This window comes from Cnephaeus nilssonii (assembly GCF_951640355.1).
Source record: "Cnephaeus nilssonii genome assembly, chromosome: 7".
In the NCBI taxonomy this organism is placed as follows: domain Eukaryota; kingdom Metazoa; phylum Chordata; class Mammalia; order Chiroptera; family Vespertilionidae; genus Cnephaeus; species Cnephaeus nilssonii.
In genome coordinates, this window is record NC_137078.1 from 64,432,172 (window position 1) to 64,450,592 (window position 18,421).

The 18,421-nt window shown below is 41.1% G+C and overlaps 1 protein-coding gene across 2 annotated transcripts in view; it reads left to right on the plus strand.

Annotated features, from left to right (window-relative positions):
• Positions 1-18,421, plus strand: part of DAB1 (DAB adaptor protein 1) — a 278,601-nt gene that overhangs the window by 146,547 nt on the left and 113,633 nt on the right. For both annotated transcript variants that reach the window (XM_079776036.1, XM_079776037.1), the window contains exon 4: positions 7,502-7,600. In XM_079776036.1, the coding sequence (XP_079632162.1) occupies positions 7,502-7,600 (99 nt within the window). The remainder of the gene's footprint in view (positions 1-7,501; positions 7,601-18,421) is intronic.

Consider the following 18,421-nt stretch of genomic DNA (forward strand, 5'->3'; position numbering starts at 1 on the left):
ACTTTAAATATTATGGGTTTAATATGGCTGAGAGAAAGAAATGATTGCAGTCATTATGGTAAAAAATGTTGTTTACTCATTTATTGGTAAATTATTTACTCATTTATTGATTCACTGATGAATCGCTGCCTTTACTCATTTTGAAGAAATTTCACTCATTCAGCAAATGTTCATTGAGCACCTCCTATGTGGAGGCATTTTATTTGGCCCTGTTTTATTATTTGATTTTCACATTTTATTCAATTATATCTTATTCACGCAATGCCTGCGAAAAATAAAAGTAAAATCATCAAATTGTATAGTGCCTCAGGTTTTATAAATTTTCACCACTTTATTTTTAATGAAATTTATAGATTTTACTGTATGGTAAATATGGGAAAAATGCTATCTATAATAATAAAAGGATAATATGCTAATTAGACCAGCCGTCCTTCTAGACAACCTTCCAGATGAAGCCAGGGCTGGGAGGGAAGCCCTGGTCCCGGGTGCCAGAGGGAAGCCGGTGCCAGCAGCTGGGGAAAGGAAGGCCTACTCTTGCATGAATTTTGTGCATCGGGCCTCTAGTGCTAAGATAAAAGCTAATTTTATTCATTTTTGTAACTAATATTAATGTCCTCAAATACTTTATAAGAAGGGGAAATATTTTCTAAGTAATATGTAACCAGATATTGGAACATGAAGATACCATAAAGAGGTTTCTTATTTTAAATGCTTTAAAGAAATCTTTTAATTGAAACGCTAAGAAACTGGAAAAAATTTAATATGCAAAATTTAAAAATTGTAATTTTTAAAGATCTCTTAACATACAAAAAGAAAATTTTTTGTTCCTAGATTGTGGTATCCAAGTTTTTAAAAAAAATAATATCAAATAGTTTTAAAAATAAAATGGTTTGGCTCAGTGGATAGAGTGTTAGCCTACAGACCAAAAGGTCCCGGGTTCGATTCAGGTCAAAGGCACATACCTGGGTTGTGAGCTCCTCCCCAGACGGGCCCTGGTCTGGGATCTTGCAGGAGGCATCCAATTGATGTGTTCCTCTCACATCTCTGTCTTTCCTCTCTCTTCCACTCTCTCTAAAAATCAATGGAAAAATATCCTCCCGTGAGGATTTAAAAGATAATAAATAACAATAAATACGTAAAAATAAAATGGTTTAGTAACAACTCTGTAAAATATCTTATACATTTAAAACATTCGATTTTACTGATTATAGAATTCACAAAATGTTCATTATAAAATATTTTCAAAATACAGAAAAGTTATAAGGAAGAAAATTGAAATCATCCTCATCCCACCACACAAAGAAAATTAGTGTCAACATTTTAAAAGTGTGTGATTTATAATCTCTTTGTATTTTATATACATTATATAAAATATACATATATGTTTAATATAATTGGAATAACTATACAATTTTATATTCTGCTTTTTTCTCATCTGATAATAATATGTTATGAGCACTTTTAAAATTATCTTCAAATTGTCACTGAGGATACAGCTTGGTCAGTATACTTTTTTTTTTTAAATATAAGAAAAAAAAGAATTAAAATAAAAAAGCGGGCCAATGCCTAAAAGTATTAAATGGGACAGTATTTGTGAAACACTTTTCTTTAATATTTGCTTAATAGATCACAGCTGTTATTTGTTTATACTATAAGATTTTCTCAGCAGTTTGACATGTATATCTGATGCTAAGTCTCCCTAAAGTATGACTGTAGGAATCATCATTTTTAAAACCTTTTAATTTTCTAAACTACGTATCCATTACTTTCTTTTTATTTTTATTTTTTGCTGTAGCATAAGCAGACTTTTTTGAACAGTTATGTGTCTATTGATTGTAAGGTGTACTAGAAAAAAGACATAAAAGACATCCAAATTGTGATTTCACAGGTTATCACCTTGGAAGAGGTTAATGTATCCTTTTTGATAATTAAACAATGTTCTGAGCTTTGAGGGAAGTCCAACAGTGAGCCCTCTTCTTCTGCCAAGTTCAAATCTGATTGACAAATAGACAAAGGAATCTGAAAGGAAGAATTCTAAATTCCAGCTTTATTACTGATAGGTGCTGCTCTAGAAAACATGATGTAGATACACGGGCATAGCGGGTATCCTTGAAAGAGACAGGCTATCCCACTTGATTTATGGGGAATTGGATAACCGCAATCATCCCTATTCTCCTCATCCCCGTTGCTGCTCCAGAGCAGGACCTTGACTCACACATGAGATCAGACCAGAATGCAACCTCACTGCCAGCAGGCAGCTCGCAGAGAGAACCCAGAAGAGACTGAGCCATGTGCGCTCGGCTTCTCTCCAAACTCCCCAATCAGGTAGAGCCACACCTGCTTCCCACAGAGACCCTAATGCAAGGTGGGGAGAAAGGCCAGGGTCTTGATTCTTGCCGAAGTCCCTCCTTACTGAGTTTGAGGCCAGGCAAATAGAGATTTGCTCTTGACAAAATGCATCCCTCCCCTATACCCCCATCTCCAGCATCCTGGTAGATAGCCACTCAGCAGGCATCCATCACAGAGTGCCTCATTGGCCAGTGGGCTTCAGGGAAGCACCAAGGCCAATGTGGACATGAGGCAGGAGTCGGCTTATGCTCCCTGAAGGATCACGTAATGTGAGCCATGTTAACTGGATCAGACCTGATGATGACTGCCGACCTCGCATGTGTGTGTGTGTGTGTGTGTGTGTGTGTGTGTGTGTGTGTGTGTGTGATCTGCAATGAAGTGTCCCTTCTGGTTTTTTTTTAAGTGTCCCATCTGTAAACCTTCATAGCAGAGGGGCTCCCAAAGCCCCGAGAGTTTGTCCTACTATACACACTCTTTTCAGATCTGCTGAACTTGAGGGGCTTTGATTCATGACAATTGTGTTTCATTATTTGCAAGTTGCCAAGAAGAATGTTGACATTTCAGTCCCAGTGGTCTTTCTTTGGGAAACACAGAAACATAAACGATCGAGTAGTCCTTTGGCCCCCTGCCCAGGAAAGAGAGAGACAGAGAAGTACAAAATGCCTCTTAGCGTTGCCAAAAGGCCCACTTGTTCACGGTAGACCATATGAGCAATGAAAATAATTCTGTCTTTCTTTGCTAGGCTCTCTGAAGCTGGTGCCTTTCCTTGGAGAGTTTTCTCTTGGATTTGAGAGATTTGAGACGGGGTTCACACTGGGAGTCTGAGTGAGCCATTGCCTGTCTATCAACAAATCACTGTCATCAACATATTTTAATTTTAGGGTCAGCAAAGTACTTCAGTATACGTTATCTCTTGATCATGTGAGATAGTAGCCTGCCAGTCTTATAAATAAGAAATCTGAGGTTCGTGGTCATTAAAGGATTTGATCCAGATCCTTCATTTAACCTTCATTTAGCCCAGAATTCAAATGCAGATCTTCAGAAGACTAGTGTTTGACAAGACATAGTGTAAGGCTAAATAATATTCTCTTTGATATATATATATATTTTAAATTAATTTCAGAGAGGAATGGAGAGGGAGTGAGAGATATAAGCATCAATGATGAGAGAGAATCACTGATAAGCCACCTCCTGCACACCTACCAGGGATCGAGCTTGCAACCCGAGCATGTGCCCTTGACTGGAATCGAACCTGGGACCCTTCAGTCCTCAGGCCGACACTCTATCCACTGAACCAAACCAGCTAGGGCAATAATGTTCTCTTTTGATCTGCATTTAATCTATCTTGGTTCCCCTCCTAGATTTTAAGCCTAGCACATGGGATTGCTTGCTAATATCAATATTAGTACTAATAATACTGGTAACTTAGTTGCTGAGTTCTCCCTGCACACCTTACAAAATGCAGATGTGCATGCTCACTTAAATGCTCCAGCATCCTTATGAGGAGAGAAGCGTGATTAGTCTCATGTCAGAGTTCTCCTTCACAACTGAGTCTGGAAGCAGGTGGCCCCTCCTACCTATTTTCAGAACATCTTTGACATGCCTGTAGTATATTGTGTAGTCCATTTATTTCATCTGTGCTTCTCCTCACGTCCTTTACAGAGTGCTATTACAGAAGGAACTCCAGTACTGGAATCTGAAAAATCACTGTATTCTCTAGGTCTTATATGTTCCTTGAGGTTTGGGGTGGTCACCTGACCCTCCAACCTATGTTTCCTCAGATGTGGAATAAGAGAGGTCATTCTTACAGCCCAGGATTGTCGTATGGGCTATATTATACAGCACATCAGAGAACTTCTACATAGTGGGTACCCAGGGAAATGTTTGACTCCCTAATTTCCAGGTTTCCAAATGTGACTTCCTAGGTCAGGCGGCTAATCCTAGGCACAGAGCCCCAAAAGGCACCTACTTCCACATCTTTGATCTTTCCAGCCAGCGCTATCCCCGGGCCTCCGTGAGTTCCATGGAGCAGCAGTGAATCATCCTGGGGAGATGAGACCCAGAGGCAGCACGTGCTGTCTGGTGGCGGGTGTGCTGGGACTTCGAGCAATTTTTCAGCGTTTGACTCAGGGTCTTGTCTCTTAGGAGAAACGTGTTCAATAAATTTGGAGTTTTATTTCCCCAAAGACAGCATCACGTGGATAGTCCTTCTTGCTTTCATTTGTCATGTAAAGCGAACGCCAGCGGCCCCAGACAGAAATGCTCCTGGAACATGTATGTCTGCTCTGCCCACCTTCTTTATGTTCCACCCTATTCCACCAGGGCGTTGGTGATAGCCAAGTGGAACCAGGAGGCAAAGGGGAGCAGTACCTAGCCAGCACTACTGTGTGGCGGGCATTATTGCTGTTTGATGTGGCAGTAATTCTAAGTGCGAGGGACTGTGAAGACTGTTTTGGAGAGACACGTTGAAGCTAATCTTCCTGACCCAAGGTGTAGCCCTCTCCACCCTCTGTCCTGCGATGTCCTCACCCAGGAAGGGGTTAAACAAGAAGGGGCTCCCCTCCCTTTGACACTATCCTTCCAGTCCTTCCGTTTATGATAGGGCTACTTCATGTTCTCGCTTTGTGTAAGTCTGGCTACTTGAGGTTGAAGGTTAGGCAGAAGAGGGCTGGCAGCATAAGTTATTTTACTCCAAATCCAGCCAAGAACACAGTTTTCAAAGTCAAATTTTCCTGGGTTCAAAGCCTGGCTTGTTCATTGCCAGAGCGAGGGGCAGTCGCTTCACCCTTTTGAGTGCCCGCTTTATTCCGGGCTGTTATTGACACTGGGCACGTAGAATGAACAAAACCAAGTTTTATGAACAGTTGAGCTTTTGTTCTGTTGGGCAAAGGCAGCCAGTCAGCAAATGAATACATATCTCAGATGGTGGTAAGTGCCATGAGGAAGAGACGTCAGGGGAAAGAATGAGACAGAGTTTGGCAAGGAGGGTGGAGGGGTCAGAGACCGTGTCTCTGATGGAGTGGCATCAGATGGAAATAGGATTCCCCTGGGATTGCAAAGACACGGACTTGAACCATTCCCCCAGGTCCTTAAAATCATTCCTCAGTAAATCAATGAGAAAGCAAGCAGTGTGGTGAGGAATTCAGGGACCTTTGAATAGGACATGGGTGTTAAAGAGACAGAGGACTTAGCTTTGAGGATGAGTCCCTTTCTTTACCTATTTCCTGGGCAGTCATTGGAGGTGGAATCTTATATCAGCATGTAGCAGTCCCAAACACTGAAGGAGGAACCCTGGGTAGGGTTATAGGAATGTGTCAGCTTGCTAGAAAAAAGACACAAGGTAAAGAAATATATCTTCTCTCTGCGCAAGAGACTTGAGAGCTCAGTTGTATAGTATCAGCTTTTTTGTTTCCCCTCCAACTCTACCATCTCTGGACTTTCTAGGCATCATTTTCTCATCTGTCAATCTGTCAGTTGGGAAATTGGGACTGATTAGTTTTAAGGTTTTTTCTGGCTCTAACATTCTGCACATCTGTGAGTACAGAATAAGAGGCATTTAAGAATGAGTGGGCAACTCCCCAGGTAGTGAAATTCCTACTTGTAGGCACCTAAACAGTTACTGGAACATATGTTTTAAGGGACAATCATTCATTTACTAGAAGAAGTTATTTTTTATTACATCCCTGCAATGTACCAAACATGGGGCTAGGAACTTGAAATAAAATGTTATTTAATTCTCTCAGCCATGCCAGGGAGGTATTTACACTTGGGGAAGTGGAACTGAGAGGTGAGTAATTTGTCTGAGATCACAGAGAGCTAGGAGTATACTTCAGATGTTCTGAGTATTTTTAATACCCAACGTGAGGATGATCAAACAATCCCAAGAGAATGAACGCCCCTCCCTGTGCCTTCTGGTTGTGTCGATTGCTCTCTAACCTCAGTTGTTCTCAGAAACTGATGTTGAGCATTTGCTCTTCTGAGAATAGCACGGAAGACTTTTATCTCCTGGAAATATGAAATCAGTACTATTTTAGACTTTACTACGCCGAAAAATCCAAACCCACAACTGCTGAGAGTTGGGCTTCATATCACCCTCTGCAGAGGCTAATGGTGCTGAAGGGGCTGGAAGCCTCAAAATGCTTAAGGCAGAGTCACCAGCAGCCCTTGAGTGCAAATCCCTAGATGTGTCCTTATCCTCCAAGTCGTAGCCTCGTATGAAACCCATGCTTACCTATACTTGGCCACCACAGAGGCAATTTAAAAAGCAAGTGTCTTTAATCTTAATTTGCATCATATCGACTTCAGGAAACTCAGGATAGAATGTTCATGGAACAATAATTTACGGAGACCCCCCTGCCCTCCGGGACTGTGCTGGGCACCTGGGAGAGAGCAGAAAGCAGAGCAGTTTCCCTACCTTTTATGACATTTACCTTCTAATTGACTCATATACATACCTTTAGTTTATAAAACATTTGAGAAAGTGTGGGAACAGATGTTTTGATAAATGGAATACTTCGGGTAAGTAAGTACTTTATTTGAACACCCAGGAAGGATAGGAAAAGGAGTAGGGGGACAAACAAAATGTCTGTGGGTAAATGTTACGAACCATAGGCATGAACTATGATCATCATATTTTTCCAAGCAAAAATTGAGACCTGTAATAATTTGGCAATAATTTTTATTTTCTTAATGTTCTCTAAATTGATTCATATGAAAAGTTTCCCCAGAAGCATAATAAAATAAAATATTTAAGAATCTATTTCATGACTGACCTTTATTGAATAGATGAAAACCATACGCAATGCAAAACCCAGCAAAGCTATTAACAAGAAGACCATATTGTGTGTCTCTAGGGATCGCAAATTCTGAGCCGAGTACCTAGGCACAGAGTAGGTATTCTATAAATCTTGGTTAGCCAAATGAGTCGGTGCTCAGATATCTATTTATACAGTGTTCGAACAGCGAGGAAAAGCATTCCCTGACCACGTCAAGCAGAGGCAAGCTCATCGAGTCGGGGAACCTGGAAGGAGCAGAGAGAAAGGCGCGTGCCTGATTGGTGGCACTGCCTGATGGTATCTGACATGCCTTTGGGACCAGAGGGCATTTTCAAATGAAAACACTAAAGTAAAAACCATGTCTTTCCTCTCAACAGGGCGTTGTGGCTGGCGCTCGTTCCAAAGGAGAACACAAACAGAAAATCTTTTTAACCATCTCCTTTGGAGGAATCAAAATCTTTGATGAGAAGACAGGGGTAAGTAAAAGAAGCACGTGGCATTGTGCAATTGAATCCATTGACAGATGTGCCCTTAAAAGCCTGTCTGCGCTGGGCAGGAATATCAAACGAGCATAAAAACACATAAAGCAGCTGACAAACTTGATCAACTGTGATCGTCCATCAAAGGGGGGCTCTTCCCGGACTTGGCCACAGTGCGGCTGCACCATGTTTCTTAGCGTGTAATTGTGATAAAAGTGTCACCCGGTCCCGGGAATCTAATGGGAGATTGATGAGCTTTGAGGAGTGGTGGGCAATGTGACGGTTTAAGTTGGATTTCTTTGTGTGTTGGCAGCTTTAACGACATGCGTCCTAGAGGGAGACGCATAGGGCTCTTTTGACTCGGTCAAAGCATCCAGACTCTCTTGAGTTTAACCTGTGGAACCTTGTAGTTGCTGCAATCAAAAAGAATAAATGGAGTTTTCTATCTTTAAAAAAAAAAAATCTATCACTGCATGACCAGGAAATGTAAGCGCTAATATGTTTGTTGAACGAACCAAAGACATGGTTTTGTGTTTTTATCAGCCTCCCAGAGGCAATTAGCTCCCAGGTTCATCCCCAGGGCTTGTCTGACATTGCGGGTCCTGTGTATTGATGGTAAGGGAGAAACAGAAAAATAGTCTATGACCTGTTTCATTGAGAGGGCGAGCGTCAAATGGACATATTTGTCCTTTTACTCATGTATTCGCCTCCACTGAACTTCACAAGGTAATTTATCAAGCACTGTATAAATAATACTCTACTCACCAAGTTAATTAACCTTTGTCATTTTGCATTATCTTTTTCTCCCCTTTGTTCTGACTCATACTAGGATAAAATGTCAGTAGTAGGGTGATGATTTAACAGTGGAAGTGGGTCTTCCTGAAGAAAAGTTACTCCTGAATAACCAGTCATGGGACAGATAAGGGCACACCCATGCTCATAGCAGCTTTATTCACAACAGCTAAATGGTAGAAGCACCCCAGGGGTCCTCCCATGGATGCACAGACAAGCCAAATGTGCATATGCAGACAATGGAACAATGTTCAGCACCGAAAGGAGGCAAGTTCTGACACATGCTACAACATGGATGGACCTTGAGGACATTTTTCAAAGTGAAATGAGCCAGTCACAAAAAGATAAATTCTGAAGGAGTCCACTTATCTGAGGTGTCTAGAGGAATCCAATTCAGAGACAGAGAGTAGAATGGTGGTTGCCAGGGCCCGCGGGGGCGGGGGGGGGGGGGGGAGCAGTGAAGCGTTAGTGTTGAATGGGGACAGAGTTTAAGTGTGGGAAGAAGACAGCAGTGCTGATGGAAGTCTGCAATGGTCACACCACAATGAGAATGTGCTTTATGCCTCTTAAAAATGGTTAAAGTGGTAAATTTTATGTTATGTATATTTACCACAATAAGAATAACTGGTAATAATGTCAGTTTATTGAGAACATGCTATATACTAGGTGCATATTAGTCACTTTACACACATTATTCAGTTTTCTCCTCACAAACACCCTTTGAGATAATCATAACAATAGCTCCTTCATCAAGCACATAATATGTGCCACACATTGTTGTCAGTCCTTTGTAAGTACCCACCCATTTAATCCTCACGGTAACCCTATGAGGTAGGGCGTATTGTTACCTCCATTTTATAGTTGAAGGTATCGAAGAGAGAAAAGTTTATTAACTAGCTGAAAGCCAGTGGCTGTGGAGACAGGATTTGAACCCAGGCAGTCTAGCTCACGAGTCTTTTCACTTAACAGCATTGCAGGTTCTCTCTCAGTATAAGTGGCTTTCCTAAGTTCACCAGCATGGAGGAGGCAGAACTGGATTTAGCCTCCAGCTGACATAAATCAAAACTCAACACAATTGACTTCTAGACAGAGAGAAAGGTGGGGCTGTCTATCTGGGGCTGCCTCAGTAGGAGGGAGCTGAGAATGAAGATGTTAGCATCAGTAGTGAAGGAGCTTGAATGCTGCAGATTAAGAGCCTAATGTAAGCCTCTCCTACCTTCCTGAAAGTATGGTTTTCCTTTTCCTGGGAAGACTATAGATTGGACACCAGTGCTCAGTTTTGAACCACATAGTTTAAAAAGGATAAAGCAAATCAAAGAATATCCTGGTAAAGGAGACCAGGGCAGTTGGGGGATAGGAAACTATGCTGAGCCAAGATTTCTTAACACACACATGGCCTCATGGGATCCTGGATACACACAGGAGGCAGAGAGCTTTGGGCTTGGAGAAACGTGGAGGATATGGAGTCCTTAGCATCCTTTGTGGGAGGGAGGCAGGTAATACAGATCAAGCCTGAGAGGGTTTCACAGTGATTCATATGCTGCGATCTTACGTCATCATCTTTAGTCTCCCTACCCATCACCATGACAACTGGCCTAACCAAAGGGACAGGAGTGAGGCAGAGTATCAGATGCTTTATCTCGTTTGGGGACATATTTTGAGGCCTTGCTATTCTATCATGTACCCCACCACCAAGTAGGCTGTGCCCAGCTAATTAAAGTTCTAATCACCCAGTTTAGCTAATGAAGTGAGGTAGTTTATATTCTTTACATTTATCTAAAACAAACTCAAGGGTAGCTAAGTTGTCCCCAAATAAAGATACCACCAAACCTTATAATACTAGTTTTGATTCACAACAGTAAAATCATTATTTCAGTCCAAAGCCATCGGGCCTTATGGAAAAAAATATCAGATCCCTAGTGGAGAATCAGATGGAAGGCAGAGTTCAATGTTGTCCATCTGGCTTAGTCCACTCTGGTTCTGTTTGATTAACGTTGGGCCTCTATAACTCCTGCTTTTGCACCCTCACCTTGTCAATGTGCCTGAACATAAGTCTGGGGAAGCTGGTGGAGGGGACTGAACGTGTGTAAGCCTGAAGTGGAGACGACAGGGAGCAGGGCGCCCCGTGTTAATAGTGTTCATCTCTCCAAAGAGTTGTGTGGTAGAAGGTGGTGATTTGTTCTGTGTGACTCATGAATAGAACCAGACCTGGTGATAGGAGTTTCTAGGAAGCAGTTTCATTTATGTGTAAGAAGAATTTTCTACCACTCAGAGCTGTTGAGCAGTTAGGTGTGATGCCTTCTGTGCAAGTGAGTTCACGGTGGCTGGGAATATTCAAGCAACAACCATAAGAAGGGAAATTGTGGAAGGGAGATGAGTAGAAATGAAGTGTTGAGCCAAGTCACATCTAAGGTGATGACACTGTTTTTAAGAGTCTTTGTCTCCCTTAAAGTAAATTCTTTTCAGTATGACTTATCTTCAGATAAATAGAGGTTTTACAAAACCTTCATTGGAGATTATAAGCAGGAAAGATTTCTTAAACCTTTGTCATTGCCCAGCAGGGGACCGATTGAATTGTGCAGGGTAAGAGTCCAAGTGAAGTATTCTGCCCTAAATATCAAAGAGAAGGAAAACTGGGTCTTTGTTATTTGGAATGTCCAATTTTAGTTGTTTATCACGTCTGAAGTATTTCTGCTCAAGCTTGACTGCACTTTTTTTTTTTAAATCAAGAAAAGAAACATTTGCAGAACGTGACAATAGCTAGAATTTTAAAATCCAAAAGCTGTCAAAAAATGTTTTGATCCCAATTAAAGAGACCCTTTGCAGCAATTTACACCTTGTCTTGAATTTCAAAGGATTCTTGATCCCAATCCTTATATGAGTAAATTTTGTTTTATTATTAGCATGTTGCAGGGAATAAGTCAGTATTGAAAAGCTGTTCCTATTTTCAGATACCGAGGTATTGGTACTATGTCAAAGGAATCAGTGAGAAGGCAGAAAATGTCATATATAAACTCACTGTTGTTAGTGACAGTGGAAGCAGTAGCAAATCGGGAAAGGTTTCATATCAGTATGTTACTGGGTCCTCAAATCAGACTAGTGGACACGGAGGCAAAAGGGAGGTCATGTTTATGTTGTAGATAAGGAAACAGGCTCTGCAAGTGTTCCTGACTTGCTGTAGACTCAGAACAGACCTTCCAACCCTAAATCCTGTGCCTTTCCAGGGAAACTCATTGAACTCGCTTATTGTCCCATTTACAGTCTTGTTCCATAGAATTATTATAATTTTATGCCATAAAAATCATCCATATTTCAGGATCCTAAAGAGTAGTCTGTTTCTCAGGATGGAGGACAGTGGTCTGCATCATCTTCTCAGGATGATGCAGCATCTTGTTGCCACCATCCCGTGTGCAATTTGCTTGTTCATTTGGTTTAGCCATCACTGATTTGGCACTGTTATGTGCACCATTCTAAGTGCATTACAACAATTCAGTATAGATGCTGTTATTCTCACCATTTCACAGATGAGAAAACTGAGGGTCAGATCATTTAAGTCACACAGCTACTAAGGGCAGAGCAGAAATTCAAACCCAGGTAGTCTGGCCTAGAATCCTTAATGCTAGTAAAATATTGCTAATTATAATGGACCTGCCTTAACAAAATACCATAACTAAGTGGCTTATAAACAACAAGCATTTATTTCTCACAGTTCTGAAGGCTGGGAAGTCCAAGATGAGGGCCCCGCCAGATTCAGTGTCTTGCGAGAGAGCTTACTTCCTTATAGAGGGCGCCATTTTGCTATGTGCTCATGTGGTAGGAGGGTCAGGATGCTTTCTAGGGCCTCCTTTCTAAGGACACTAATCACATTCATGAGGGTTCCATCCTCATTACCCTCAAAGGCCCCACCTCTTAGTACCATCACCTTGAGAGTTAGAATTTCAACATACGAATGGGAGGGGTGCACAGAAATATTGAGACCACAGCAATAACAAATTTTAGAAATGATTTTCTTTTCTATATATTAGAACAGATTCCATGTTAGCTCTGTCTTATTGTCACCATTGTTCACTTTCTGATGAGCTTTCCTGAGTGAAGACAAAAGGGTGGAGTTACAACAGGGACTGTCTGGTGGACAGAATGTTGGCAGTGGAACCAATACCTGGTCAGGCAGCAGCGTGTTGGATGCCTATCCTCTGCCATGTGATGCTCTGTGTTCTGGGGAGTCACAGATATATAATGAGTGGTCCTTACCCCAACGTGGTCACAGCCCAGTGCTAAAATGAGACTCACTGATTGAACTGACAGCTGCTTGAGATACAGGTGTGAATGGAGTTGACAGTGCTCAGGGCATCAAGACTGGGCTGTCCCAAGAATATGAAGGAAGGTTTTTACAGAAAAGGGCTCACTGATTGGCTGTGGAGGAGTATGTTGGGGAGGACCAGATGAGCAAGTCGGAAAGAGAAAACTGCATTTCTAAATGCACAACTGTCTAAAAGAAAAAATATGTGTGCTCATTCATTCTTCCCTGGAGGAAATGTTCACTGAGTTCTTCTAAAATGCACAAATGAAAGGGTGCATCTTTCTGTTCATCACGTTTATCTGGTTAGCATAATGATGTCCACATAGTACATGCTCAGTGATAGATACTGCACAAAAAAATAGACTTAGTGCTTGAGAATTGGCAAATGTACACAGAATACGCAGGGCCTGGCAGGAGAGAGGCAGAGAGTGGCCCAGGATTGAACATCAACCATTATAATAGAGGGGTCACCGTGTTTTAAATGCAAGGGCTGCACTTACATTTCAGGGCTGATTTAATAATTTATTCTCCAGTGAAAACCAGATGTCACCTTATCTGTGTCTCATCAGAAACAGGACTGTTCTTCCCTCAGTTCTAACCAGATGGTTTGGGAAGAGCTCAGAGGAAGAGGAAGGAAAACTGGTCCTAGGGAAGAAGTCAGGGAGGATGGTGAAGGGGCTATAGAGCAGGATGCTGGGACCTGGGGGACCTAGGGGTATCCCTGTCATCTTGTGTGCCACTGAAAACTAAACAGTACATACTACTCTCACAGGACTGGTGATATATCTTTTTTAATTCATGTTTTGGACTTTTTCGGATAAATACACAGATGTGGAATTGCTGGGTTGTAGGGCAGCTATATTTTTAATTATTTGAGGAAACCATATGGTTTTCTGTAGTGGCTGTACCAATCTGTATTCCCATCAGTAGTGCACAAGGTTTCCCTTTTCTCTACATCCTCTTCAGCATTTGTTATTTTTGTATTTTTTTAAATGATAGCCATTCTGAGAGATGTGAAGTGATATCTCATGGTGGTTTAAATTTGTATTTCCCTGCCCTAGCTGGTTTGCCTCAGTGAATAAAGCATTGACCTGCAGACTGAAGGGTCCCAGGTTTGATTCCCGCCAAAGGCACAGGCCTGGGTTATGGGTTCGATCCCCAGTAGGGGGCGTGCAAGAGGCAGCCAATCAATGATTCTCTCTTATCATTAATGTTTCTATCTCTCTCTCCCTCTCCTTTCCTCTCTGAAATCAATAAAGAAATATATTTTTAAAATTTTGTATTTCCTTGGTGATTAGTGAAATTGAGCATCTTTTCATATGTCTGTTAGTCATCTTTATGTCTCTTTGGAGAAACATCTGTTCAGTTTCTCTGCCCATTTTTAAATTAGCTTGTTTGTTTCTTCTGGTATTAATTTGTATAGGTTCCTTATATATTTTGGCTACTAACTCTTTTTCAAGATGTATCATTTGCAAATATCTTCTCGCATTCAATATATTGTCTTTTCATTTTGTTGATGGTTTCTTTTGTTGTGAAAAACCTTTTTAGTTTGATGTGGTCCCATTGTTTATTTTTTCTTTTGTTGTCCTTGCTCGAGGAGACATGTCCAAAAAGATATTCCTAAGACTTATATTAAAGATTTTACTGTCTGTATTTTATTCTGAGTTTTATAGTTTTAGGTCTTACATTTAAGTCTTTAGTACATTTTAAGTTTGTTTTTGTATATGGTGTAAGAAAGTGGTCTAATTTCACTTTTTGCATGTGTATCTGCCCAATTTTCCCAATACCAGTTACTGAAGAGACTGTCCTTATTACATTGTATATTTTTGTCTTCTTTGTTTTAGATTAATTGACCATATATTTATGGACTCTGTATTCTATTCCATTGATCTATTACCTGTTTTTAGGCTAGTGCCATACTGTTCTGATCATTGTAGCTTAGTGGGATAGTTTGAAATTAGGAAGCATGATACTTTCCACTTTGTTCTTCCTCAAAGTTTCTGTGGCTAGTTGGAGTCTTCTTTTAGTTCCATCTACCCGTTTTACCATATTAATGACTAACCTGTAAGCAGGACTGTATGGTTTATAGCAGGCTTTTGTGGATCTTGTCTCATTTGACAGCCAAACAACTCTTGGAGGTTTTTATTAACCCCCTTATATAGCTGAGTCAACTAAGGTACAGGTAGGGTGAGTGGCTTGCTCATGGCTACTATGTGTAGCAGAAGCTGAATTCAAATTCACATTTTATAACTCCTAAGCTTGTTTTCTTTATTTTACTCCAAATATTCTTCACTTGACTTATTCTGTACCCCTAATGGGTATTTTTGATATTTATGTAAGCATTTTTAGTGGTATCATCTTTTGTGTTAGCCCTTTGTACACCATAAGCGTCTACAGACGCAAGCGGTGGATTTTTTTTTATTAAATTCAAAATATTGTGGCGTGTGGGAATGGTTTCGGTTTTGGACATGTGGCAGTTAACTGGTTAAGGGTGGTAATGCAGGATTTTATTAGGAACTGAAGATGCTAAACATTCTGCAATGTATAGGACTGTCACACAGCAAGAAAGTTTCCTTTGCCATGTGACTTTCTAATGTCTTATCAGACACTCATGTGGATGAAAAGCCTATTTATATTACCTGAATCTCAAACCTCACTCTATTTACCATATAAGCAAAGTATTTCTGTACCAGATCCACAATACTGAATTTCCCAGAAATGCAACTAACCTGAGAGAGAGAGATGTACCTTGTTGTTCATCATTTTGGAAAGCCATACCACTGTAATGCGTTTTGTATTTGAGTTATCAACATAGCACTGCTGTATCCATTTCATATTCACCATAACTTAATTAATTTGGCTCTTCTTTAAAATGTCAAATATAAAGAAAAGAGTGTCAATAATGAGTTGAATGCTCTCTTAAACCCAAATTTATTCATTATAAGAAAGTGTAAACATAATACTGTTGTTACATTCTTTTATTGTAGTTATAATTAAGTATAAAGAAATCCACATGATTTTTATCAAAAATCATATTCTTTTATTTCTCCTTTATGGTATAATTTGGAAATTTTGATTTGCTTAAACTTTATTTGTATAGGTAGATTATATAATCATTTTAGACAATAAAGGAAGAATTACAAAATATTTGTTATTAAAAGGAGTTGTTGAGTTAGATAGGGTAAAGAACTGTCTAGGCCATGCTACCATTTTCATTGGTTCTTTCTTTCATTCATTTATTCACTCGTGCTACATATGCTTCTTGGTGAATAGGGATGAAACCTTTCCTTCGAGGAACTTATAGGAGGTAAGACATGTATATATCAACTAGAGGCCCGGTGCACGAATTCGTGCACAGGTGGGGTCCCTCTGGGTGGCCTGCAGGGATCGGGCTGAAACCCACAGTCCAATGCTGCCTGCAGCTCCTACCTGCCACTCCCACTCATCCTGGCCCCACTGTGCCTGCTGTGGGCTTGCGCCCAATCAGTCCCCATCAATCAGGAGAGGCTCGTGCTATCACAGCAGCGCTCACCAGCCATGAGCCCTGTGTCTGGTGCCCTCCCAAGGGGAGTGGCCTGTGGAATCGGCTGAAACCAGCTCTCCAACATCCCCCGAGGGGTCCCGGATTACAAGAGGGTGCAGGCCAAGCTGAGGGACCCCACTGGTGCACAATTGGGCTGGGAAGGGACCATGGGAGGGCTCCAGGGCGTGTCCGGCCCATCTCGCTAAGTCCTGATCAGCTGGACCCCAGCAGCAAGCTAACCTACCAGTCAGAGCATCTACCCCATGGTGGTCAGTACACCGATCATAGTGACTGGTTGACCAGTTGACTGTCTGCCCCCTGGTGGTCAATGCACATCATAGCGAGCGGTTGAGCAGACTTAGCATATTATTAGCATATTACGCTTTGATTGGTTGTTCGGTTGTTCTGCAGTTCAGTCTATTTGCGGATTACCCTTTTATTATAAAGGATAACTAACATTCATAGCAAGAATAATGAATGCAATAAGAAAAAGAGATAAAACTATCATGAGAGTTCGAAAGAAGAAATGGTTTCTTCTATGTGAAAACATATGGACTGATTAAGGAAGAGGTTGAACCTTGAAAATGGTCAGGGCTTGAAGTTGGAGATATGAGAGGATCCATGTCCAGGCAAAGGGATTGTTGACTAGGACTCTGCAGTGGGAAAGTCATGAAGGAGGATAGACATGGAGAAGAGTGGGGTGCCAGTGGCTCCATATGGGAGGACTGTGATGTTGTCAGTGAAAGATACACTGAAAAGGTAGGCCAGGGCTAGATTGTAAGGCCAACAAATTACATGCAAACTGCCTAGGCTTGAACAGCACTCTCTGATGCTCACAAAACAGGAAGTAGAAAGTGTTCTCTTTCCTTCCTCCACTTCCTTATTTTGCCTTTCTTTCCTCTTTACATTTTTTTCCCTCTATCCCATCTCCATGCTCTCTGTGAATTCTCTTCAGTGTTTCAGCTCCCACATGCCTGACAACAGCCCCAGATCCATTTTAATATCAAAGAGACTGAACATCTAAGGGGAAAAATTGGGTCACCGGATGTTTAGTATCTTGTTGGATGATATTGAATTTTAATTTATCACAATAAAAAAATCAATTTATAGCTCAAAACCAACCTGTTTTTAGAAGTTGGAACTGTCAGGAAGTGGCCTCTGTAAGATAATTGAGACAGGGGTTAATTCATAATGGGGAAGAAGGATGCTCACATCATCCTAGAAAGTGAGACCATGACTGCTCTCAAGCAGATTTAGTAAACTCAGAAATGGGATAGCTTTCCCGTAATGAATTATTTTTTATCAATTTTGGATTTTAAAGAGGGAAAGAAGTAAAATTTTCTGTGTTAGCAGCTTTCAAATGCTTGGGCTCATTAAATTCAGTCCCCTAAGAACTCAACTAAGAAAGTATTATTCCTATGAAACAGATGAGGAAACTGAGACCTTGAGAGGGTAAGGGACTTGCACCAAGCCACCTACCCAACAAATTGCAGAGCTGAGGACTGACCCCAGCATGCACGGTGGCTATATCCATGCTCTTTGCAATCCTGTGGTGTCTCTCCCCTTCAAGGGCACAGTAGGGCCTCTGGTGAGCAAGTGACCATTCATTTGCTCCAGGGCAAAAGTCAAACTGCCCTTAGGGTTGTCATCATGCAGAATGGCCCTGTGACTGAAGGTTTATCAGATGCTGTTTGGGACTCTGAAGGGATGTGTGAGCCCCTAGGTCTCAAAGTTTCAGAGCCTAAATACGCAGTGTGATGGGTGTACCTTATCTGCTTGTTCTCAGTGACTCTGTGTCCTCCTCTGGAAACTCAGGGTTGTTCCACAGGCTTTTTCTTAAAGATCCAGATAGTAAACCTGGTGAGCCATATGGTTTTTGGCAAATATTTAGTTTTGCTATTGGGATGGGAAAGCCACCACAGACAATATATAAACAAACAAGCTGGGCTGAGAGCCAATAAAACTTTATTTGTAAAACTTTATCAGCTGGCCCATGAGCTGTTGTTTGCTGGTTCTGTTCTATACGGTTATTAAGGAATCTTCTAGTTTTCTCCTTCTGACCCCACAATGAGCACTAGGGCAGTGGTCGGCAAACTCATTAGTCAACAGAGCCAAATATCAACAGTACAACGATTGAAATTTCTTTTGAGAGCCAAATTTTTTAAACTTAAACTTCTTCTAACGCCACTTCTTCAAAATAGAC